The sequence below is a fragment of the Gossypium raimondii genome, chromosome 2, assembly GCF_025698545.1.
Source record: "Gossypium raimondii isolate GPD5lz chromosome 2, ASM2569854v1, whole genome shotgun sequence".
NCBI lineage: Eukaryota > Viridiplantae > Streptophyta > Magnoliopsida > Malvales > Malvaceae > Gossypium > Gossypium raimondii.
The window spans coordinates 14,731,861-14,742,382 of NC_068566.1; the positions used below are offsets into that span (position 1 = coordinate 14,731,861).

General features: G+C 33.9%; 1 protein-coding gene across 1 annotated transcript; it reads left to right on the top strand.

Annotated features, from left to right (window-relative positions):
* The first annotated feature begins 7,235 nt into the window (after window positions 1–7,235).
* Window positions 7,236–8,452, top strand: LOC105777459 (uncharacterized). Its single transcript, XM_012600746.2, has one exon. The coding sequence runs from the start codon at window positions 7,418–7,420 to the stop codon at window positions 8,003–8,005; it is 588 nt and encodes a 195-aa protein (XP_012456200.1). The 5' UTR covers window positions 7,236–7,417; the 3' UTR covers window positions 8,006–8,452.
* The last annotated feature ends 2,070 nt before the right edge of the window (window positions 8,453–10,522 follow it).

Genomic DNA, 10,522 nt, shown 5'->3' on the forward strand with positions numbered 1-10,522 from the left:
TCAAATTTTCACTTTGGCATGTAAGACATGCTCATTATATCACTTATCACTTAAAAGAGCATAGGCATGCTTAACATGAAAATCACATATATTCATATTATATCAATATTTCTCTTTCTATAATTCATGCGAAATTCACATAAGTCATAACATCACATAACATGAGAATGAGATTTTCATACATTTTGTATTAATAATAATCAAGATCATACATCATACATTTCACAAAAACAATGGTTTAGATTCACTTACTTGGATATTCCATTTCGATGGGTTTTTACTTCTCTTTTCGAATACATAAAGTGTTCTTGATAAGCGCAATTTTAATAATACTAATAATTCTAACAAAATGAAACATAGATTCATTTTTACTTAATGTTAAACCAACATCTGATCATAGATCCGATGTGCAACAACTCTCTAAGAACTCCTACTATTAGATCTAACCAATAGATTACCTATTCAACATCAAATGTCGATATTATGTTAACATGATTGTTTTTAAGGATGATCTGATAAGTTAGTTATCAACTTCCATTAACACTTACCCTTAGATTAATCACTCAGATTAGTGATTTTGATCCCAACATTAATGATCTCCCAGGTTGGTATCGATCGACCCTTCAACATAACATAACATAAGAGATGTTAATATACAAAAGTAATATGTGTAATGAACTTTAAGAAAATAAGGGAAAGAATCTCCCATAAGTATGGCAAGCATGGGTTGGAAGGCAAGGGAGTTTTTGGCACATGGAAAATTCATAAAATTAATTAAAAAAGTGATGATGAGGAGACTTGAACCTAAGACCTTTAGGATTTAATTAAAGCTCCTAACCACTTGGCCAAATTATTCCTTGTGTTCAATTTAACGGAGAATATTTAAAACATGGAATGTGACCTTTGCTAAGGTTCGAAGAAAAAATGCACCACATAGAAAATCAGGCGTGACCACTCTTGGTTCATTAATCCAATTTCTATTAACCTGGTTTTTGGGATGTGATAGGTTCCTTGAACGACTCCTCAAATCTGCAAACTCTACCCTTCCTTTTACTTATATCCTTTCTTTTGACCTTACTCCAGGGTGGATTTCTTCTTCCCTCCATTTAACTTTAAAGGGGCTTCTCTGACCTACCCTCCTAATGGCCCTTCTGGAGATGTTCGCATTGACGAATATTTCACATCTGTTTAACCTAGGGTGGACTTCTTATCTTACCATAGTCTCACAAGACTTATTGAAGTTCCCTCTGTTGGGATAAGCTAATGAAGTCTCTCATCACTCAAGTGAACTAAGTCCCACTTAGTTTAAATTAATATCAATTTACATCCTTGAAACTTGCTGCATTCATGAAACCTTTCTCTTATGCATAACATGACTTTCTGTTATGGTCTACTTGGCCTACAATACTCAACGAGCAATCATCTGTGTGGCTATCTGAGTTCATGATTTCTCTTACATATCGATTCCCTACTAAACTAGCTATTTGGCTGGTACTTTCATACTAGTTGTCCTCTAAGAGGAATAATCTTGACAGACATGTTGTCACTAGATGTATCCCTCTGTCAATGGATTCTAGCTAACCTCTTTTTACCTCATAGACTAATCATTGTACCCATAATCAATCTCTAACAAATTGTATTTCACTAGACATCCTCTGGCAGCTCTTATTGGCAAATCCTTATCTATGTTCCTCGATTAAGCCACCTATCGCTCACATGTACACTAAGCCACCACTAGTGTGTCAACTTCTATGACTACTTCTTGATGGGTTACCATTCATATGCCCTACTATTCTAACAGTCCTCTCCCATATGTATTTCATTCCCATTCATCAGCAGATTCTTTCAATCCGCTGGCTAACTATTTTGTATCCATACTTCTATACACCTTCAAATCCTTTTTCTTGGTTTGCAAACTTTCCCACGATTACCGTTTTCATTGACCACCCATGTTTATTTTCTTACCGGACCACCCATTGTTTATTGTCCTGGCAGACTCTGCAAGCTGCCATAGCCAAGCTATGGTATTGCTCATTAGATCCATGTTTAATGTCCTAGCGGACTCCGTTGGATGTCATAATCGAGCTATGGTCTTACACCTCATACTCCCCATGTTTACTGTCTCGATGAACTATCCCATGTTAGTGTCCCGACAGACTATCCCGTGTTCAGTTTCCTGGTAGACTATGTATGATGTCGTAGCGTCTTCTAGCTATGGTCTTACACAATATAAACCCATGTTTACTATCCCGATGGACTACCAAAGGATGCCGTAGTATCTTTCAGCTATGGTCTTAGTCCTATTTACTATTATGGCATTCTTTCATATGATGCCATAACTTCTTTCAACTGTGGTCTTACTCATTTTTATGGTCAAACCAACACATGATGTCATAACATTTTTTAGCTATGGTCTTACCCATTTTAGGCATATAGCCTCCAATCGGACCCATGGCGTAGTCATGATATTTCTTATTTACTTTTCACATTGTATTCCATCCATTCCTCTATTTCACCAATCCTAACCTTGATACACGAACATCATAGTGTTCCTTTTGCAAGGTTTGGAGCTTTGCACATCACACTTTGCACTTAGCAATATCGTATGGTGGTATCTAATAGAATCACTCTATTTTTCTCATTCCTAACTTCGTTTAACCCGTCATTAATCTCCATTTATGTGCTACTATTACAGCCATGCAATATATGCATTTCATAGATGAAATACCATGAAAGTATAGCTAATTCATGCTTATTGAACTAACATGACAGATATGATCTTAAACATTCTTAGCATTCCAGGGATGGTGTGCAAAAACTCACCTGATGATTCCTTGCCTCCTCAGCTTAGCTTTTTAAATGCCAAAACTTCCATTCTCCTGGCAGCTAAGAATGACAACCAATTCATGGGTTAAACTCAAGATTTTTAGAAACATTCAGAATCCCTTAAAATAGTTCTGAGAAACTTCAACTTTGTTTTCTAAATCGTACATACACCAAAAGACTTAGAACCTTACTACATCATCGAATTTTCTACTTTTCCAACTAATTCATCACGATCATTTCCCCATGTAGAGCTTTTCATGACCACTGTTTTCTCAACCAAGGAAGACGAAGAATAGGAAAGAATGAAATTAGATTGAGAAGAAGTCTCCTCAGGAAGTCATTTCTCAACTATTTATAACCCTTCTCGCATGACTTTCAACCTTATAAAATCCATTCTTTAACAATCATTATGTTTCCCACTAAAGAATCAAATAGTTTGAACCCTACCGAACTTTATTTGGATTTCATATAATTCCTAAATTGGTTACTATTTCTCTCGATTATCCAGTAGAGACAGCCAACTTTTGGCTTCTTTTAATTTAACCCCTCAATTATTTCTTAATTTTTGAGTTTAAAGGAATCCGAGTGTGACAACTCTCCCATCTTAAAAAAAATTGTCCTCGAAATTTCCTTCCATTCCCAGTTGAAGAAGTAGACTTAAAGGGACTCTCCCTTATCATTTCCTTTTTGTGACTTATGGAAAAATTTCTTTTCATCTTGTCAAGAACCTTCAACTTGGCTCTCTTCACATTTCCACTTCATACTCATTTCGCCTAACTCGCGGATCTCTTTATGCTTAACGAAATGTAGATACCGAGTCATTGGTAGGCATCTGACCATTCCGACGTTAGACTTATTCTAGTCTATAACTTTCCTTAAATCCAAATTTTGGAGAATGCTCTGTAGTGAACACCTCATGTTTGACATCCTCTTGCCTCAAATTCTGGCAGACAATCACACGACTCCTAACTTTATTTATACGCTAACCCTGTCCATCTTAATTGGGAAATTTCCTTCCTGACACAAGGCAGCTAAGCTCGCCTGTGAAGTGTTTTTATTCCTAATTTAGCAAAACACTAGAGCTACTACTCTAATTCTAGAGTTCTACTCCCATAGTAGCCATGGTGTACCAATCCTACTCAAATAAGACTATCATTAAACAATCCTATGACTAGTTCTACTTTTATGTACACCCTAGAGGGTGACAGTTGGAAGATAGCCCCATCACAGAAATCTTAAAGGATTTTTCCTTCTCCCAACGCCAACAGATGTCCTACCCGTATTGATGGTTTTAAACAGTTCCTTACTTTTCATTAAACGATTATAAATAAACCAGATTGTCTAGGGGAACATCACAACCCCTCAAACATTCTACTGGATCATCTTACTTAATATTTGTCACTTCTCTTTTTCCTATCTTACTTTTTCTTATCAAATTACATTTCTGGTGTGCAGTTCCTTTGCTATTTTGACTTTAAGATTTCAAAATAATTCCCCTATCCCCTGCTTTCCTTGCCTACCTACTAGTTAAAACCTTTATAAAAGGAGCGAATAAGGCGATCATTTATGGTTTACAAGGACACATCCATCAATTATGACATGATAGGTTGCCGGGAAATCCATTTTCACTTCCTTGCTTCTGTTCTTGGGACGAATTAGGGAAAGGGTCGACCAAGCGACACTAATAACTACCTCCTCTTCCCTTGGAGAGCGTGTTTTATCATAGGAGCATATACACCAACTCCGTTTTTGGCCAGCCTAAAATATGGAAAAGATCTGTCTCAAGAATAGAGGGAGTCTTTTTCCTCAGTCTCCTCGTCCCTCACAGGGACCTTGCTCATTGCAAATCCTTCTATAACATCGTGGAGAGACCATATTAGCATCACTCTTAACTTCGTCTCTCCCCTACTAGGGATTCACCTCCCTTCTTTAACAACCCTGGTGACTTACTTCCACTACCAGCATGATAGGAAAAATCTCTAATTACCCTTCAAAATGGAAGCAAAGCTAAGCGGGCTATACTAAAAAGGGCATTCCATTCTTAATTTTAACGGATGATATTTCTCCCAAACAAAGTAAAAAAAATCATGAATTACATTAAATCTGAAAATGTTATTTTATTATTTTTATTTTAAAAAGATTTTTTTAAAATGATTTTAATATCAATTAGTCATTAGCAAGCAACTACTTAAATAATATGGGGTTGATACACGCACAAAGTGCCATGATAGAAACATGTCAAACATACAACGAAATTCAATAAACATTTACGACATAATCCCATTAAAACATAACACATGATTACTAAGGCAGAAAGCACTCATTAACACAATTTAGTTAAAATCTATGAAAATAATCGTATATCTATATACACATACTCATGCAAATAGTTAATCACATGCAACAATTAACAACCAGATATTAATAGAGAAATATAAAGAGAACTAAGCTAGCATGCATATTATAAGTCATAAATATATAACTGCACGACATCTTTCCACATAATAGGAGAATATACAAACATAAAGATAGCTATATATTTATTTATTTAGAGCTTGTTTAACGTAGAAATTTGTACTTTTTCTGTATGTAGAGATCATTATGATCTAGGTCAAAGAGATACCACTTAATCGTGGATACTTTATCAAAATCTAATGTGATTTATTTTTCTAAAATAAATTTTATATTTTGAGAGAGTTTATTTATTTTTATTTTTGCTTTGAGATAAATTAATATTTCCAATAAATATTAATATAGTTTTCATTTTGTGCAATTTATTCATGAAATCAAGTCTATGCTAAGTAGATCTGAGTTCAAAATAGAAAAGAAGATCGTTTTGATTGAATGTCAAGAAACGTTTTAGATTTCTTAACTCAAAGCATATGTACTAATTTAGTTTGGGTGGGTTTTAATTTTTTTTAGTTTTCTATTCTGCAACAAAATCTATTTTAAACTAAATTTTTTCAACAATTGATATCAGAGCTAATTTGTGTAATATATATAATATAAGCCGAACATTGAATTTCTCTCTCTCTCTCAAATTTTGAAAAAGTCGAATGGTCTACACGAGAGCTCGAGGAATCATGCCCTAGTTGGACGTGCAACCAAGTGGTAGCTGGGGCATCAAGCCCAAGTAGGTGTGCGGCATTGTATGGGCATCAAGCTTAGCCAAGTCGACAACCAGGGCTAGAACAGCTGGCCATCGTGCGCAGTTGTGGCTAAGGCACAAAGGGCTACAATGGCCTCGTGCCCTAGCTATATGCACAACATGTAGCAAGTGCCAAGCAGAACCGGGGGAGGTTGGGGTCTCACATTTCAGTCGATTGACTTCTGTACATGTTGTCTAACTAAGGGGCCAACAAGAGAACTGGGGCATCACACCCCGGATTACCTAGAGAGCAGTGCTGGGCGTTGCGCACTGTAGGTTTCTACACTGAGCTGACGCAAGAAAATCGACAATAGTCGACAACAGTAGCCAATGAAGATGAAGATTTTGTTCATATTTCATATTTTTTTGTTCCAAATTTTAGTTTTTGGCTTATAGGTTCTTTTGGGTAAATCCAAGATGTTTGGCTTTTACCAGAGACTCAAAAAATACTTTGAAAAAATATTATAATTATAATTTATTATAATTATTTTATTTTTTTCAATGATGAAATCACATAAACTTTTGGTTGGTGGAAATAGTTTTTTAATTTTAATTATGATATGTTAATATTATATGAAATTGAATGTGATTAAATCGAAAATATGTTGATACATATATAATATAAGCAAAATACCAGTTGTACTTGTTTTTATATTTTAATTATTTATACATAAAAAACTTATTTTTAAATATTGAGTGAAAAATTACCATAAACAAGATTTACGACATCCATTAATTGTTTCAATGTGATATATTCTAATATTGATGGAGTATTCTTTTAAATATATAAAATATTTATATTTGAATATATTAAATTAAAATACTTCAAAAAGTAAAAAGTTAGGTTAACTTGGACTCCAATGCATACAAATAACCAGGAGGTGACCGCCCCCACAAGTCACTCTATTTCCCACACCGTGATTGACGGGCAATCAATCGGACAATGCATTTTTGGAGCAATACTTAATAGTTTGATCAAACTCGTAGGACTGTATAATTGATGTACTTTTTATACCCTGATTTTGTATTTTATTTTATATTATAAATACATTTAGAATATAATTGATTAATTCGTGGTATAAACATTTTGATATTCATAACATTGATATTTCTTCGATGTTGTGTATTTATTATCATCGGATTTAAATCACTTTGGTCTTTGAGGGCACTTGGAAAATAACTATCTAAACCCCACAGGCCACCTTTTCCTTTTATTTTTCTTTTGGTCACTCTCAAGATTCAACAAACAACAACTCAATTACAAAAGAAAAAGTAAATAAGAAAATTCCCAACCCCTTCCCCACCCCGCCAAAAGAAAAAAAATTTGAAGTCTCCTCACATTCTTACCATTTCAAATGTATAGGCTCCTTATTTGTTTATTTATAGCCCCTTGAAACTAAGGGCACTGACATTCATATCTTCACTCATACAACCAAATGTTCCATGGACTGGTTTTCTTGGTTCTCAAAAACTGGCCTGGCCCCATCCCTTGTCTACGAGTACGCCCTTGCTTTCTCCCACAACGAGCTTGAAGAAGAAGATATAGTTTACTTCAACCATGAGTTTCTTCAAAGCATGGGCATCTCAATAGCTAAACACAGGCTTGAAATTCTCAAGCTCGCTAGGAAAGAGAGAGGGGTGACCCCAAGACCAGTTTCAAGGCTTCTATTGGCAATCAAGAGAACCAAAAGGAGCTTAGGCAAGTACATTAGGACATGGGTTCGCCGCCAAGAACACTCGGCTCTTGTTGTGGTTAACCCAAGGAGTCGGTCCGGGTATGCTAATAAATGGAAAGGGGCAATGTTGAAGAGAAACAAGAAGCTGATGGTGGGTACACAAGGCAGGCTTTTGCTCACGAACGGGACTCCTTTGCTGGTATCGGGCACTGCTAGAGTTGAGAGCTTTTCAAGTCCTATGGTTTTCGATTACCAGAAGGAGAAAATGGATGGGGAGGATGAAGATGGATATTGGTCAACTGCTGTTGAAGACATCAGGTGGGATACTATGTTTCAGGATTTGAAACCAACTTGAACGAATTATTTCATTTTTAAACTCCTGTTGTTTTCTGTTCAAAGTTCTCCATTATGTTTGATTTCAGAGGTGAGAGATGGGATTTTTTTAGCAGTTCCCACCGGTTTTCTTTTTTTTTTTTGGTGCTTGTGGTGGGGGAAGATTGATAACTTTTATCCTTATCTTCTTGAGTGGTGTTTCAATCATTAGGTTGTCTCCCCCTGCTTTTTTATCTTTGATAGAAAAAAAAAAAGAGAAAGAAAAAGTAGGAATCAGTCACTTTGGGAAAAAGAAAGACTGAAACAGAGGTATCGAAATATGCAGAGTAAGAAGCAAGCATTGTATTGTAAATCTTTAAATGATTGTTTTATTGGGTGGTGAAAGTAGAGATACTATACTTTCTAAAATCACCTAAAATTGTACCAGAAAATCTAGAACTAGAATATGACCTGCGATCGTTTCCTTTTTCTTTCTTTTCCTCCAAGTTTTCTTTTATATGACATAAGAAATATTATTACAAATTAAATTATGGGACAGACCATTTTAAAATGGTAAAGTTAAAAAAGGGATGTATGGTTAGTGTTTACCATCAAATTTCGCATATATATTTTTCTTAATTTTATATAAAATGATAAAATTATTCTGAAATTAATATTTAGTATTTTATTAAATTTTTTATAATTTAATTGAGTTGAGATTCGATTATAAGTGATATGAATTAAATCAAAAATTTATATATATAATGATATAAAATATAAATAAGAATTTGAATAATAAATAGAAACCATATTTTAAAAATAATCGATAAATCAATTTGATTAAATCATAACTTATTTTCTTCAATTTGGTCTCTCTACATTATTGATAACTTTTACGACTAAATTATGACTTGGGGATGAATCCCTCGATGTTATCGAACTGTCTTGGGGAAGAGACGGGAGAGTACGGTGGAGAATAGTGTTAAAATGTGATAGTTTTTGTATTTATATAAAATTTGAAATTTAATATTTATATTTTAAAAGTTAAAAATTTAATTTTTTTAGTTTTTTAATTTCAGTCATTATCATCGTTTATAGTTTTTTTAAAATCTATTTATTTAATATGTTTTTTTCTCAATTCTATGACACATCATACAAGGATAATCTAATCAAAATATTAAGTTGATAATTTTGACAAAAACACTTGTGATTTTAACAACGGTTAAATATAAAATTAGTACTCACATTTGTCCACTTCTCTCAGATTGGTACTTATGGTTTTTTTTTGTCCTAGATTGGTACCCGCACTTTTTTCCCGTCAACTAAATCAATACCCGAGTCTAATGACATTAAATTCAGGACACATGACACTCTGAAATGAAGACACATGGCAATGATGATCTCATAATGACATCATCATTTAAAAATTTTAAAAAATATTTAAAAATAAAAAGATAAAAAAAATATTTTCTTTCTTTTTACTCATCTCTCCCTCTGCACTTTCAATTCTTCTTCTACTATTTTCAATGATTTTAGCCAAAATCCTCAATTTCTTCTTCTTCTTCTTTTTCTTCTTTAAAAAAAACTTTGTATTCTCATTGTTGGAACGTCGGTACCCTACGACGCAGCAAAAATTAATACTTCCGGCGATCCAACCCATGGATCCATGTGCGAGGAACGAATCGGGGTGAAATAAAGGTTTCGAAATTACCGAAACTTTAAACTGAGTAGACAGTGACGCCTTGGCAACGAGTATTATGATCTACTATCGAACCAAGCCGCAACCTTTCGCGATTCCGACCTCTACGTAATTCACCCAGTTTGACAATGAACAGAAGAAATCCCCAAAACTATTTTTGGAGAATTCTTTGCTTGACGACTACTAGACTTCACAAGCAAAATTTTGAGATTTTATTTTTAGGGTTTTTAAAACTCTCACTCACTAACCCAATTATAATTGGTATATATATAATGAATCATAATTCATAAAATTTTTATCTGAACATAATAATCATAATTAAAAATAAATAAATATAATAATGTTTTAAACCGAAAATTATAATTACATTAACTATAACAAGGATTTCGGTAAACTATATTTATTTAAATTTATATACGAACCAAATTCATATATTAATAGAACTATGTTCTCATTATGTGTACAACAACCTTGTACATATAATATGTTCGATATTTGATTGCCCAATTAAATTAATTCTAAAATTAATTTAATTCATGTGACAACCAAACACAATACCAACTATGTTTTATTCCGTTCATTTCAACCATAGGGTGTGACCCTGTAGGTTCTTGTAACGTTAGCAGTAATACTAGAATGATTCTAATGTTACAAACAATGAGTGGCATCTAGCAATGCACCATTGCTACCTAAGTTACAAGAAATCATGATTCGACATAACCTTTTTGCGATTAACCTTTTCATGCATTAATCCTTAATCCTTTACCTCTGGATTGGACACAAGTCAAGGAATAGTCACACTTGCATAGTCCATCCCATGTTCCTTGATATCTTGAGTAGACTATGATATACAAATAAGTA

Excerpts from the sequence above, each read along its gene's own strand:
- LOC105777459 (XM_012600746.2), top strand. The coding sequence starts at position 7,418 with ATGGACTGGTTTTCTTGGTTCTCAAAAACTGGCCTGGCCCCATCCCTT.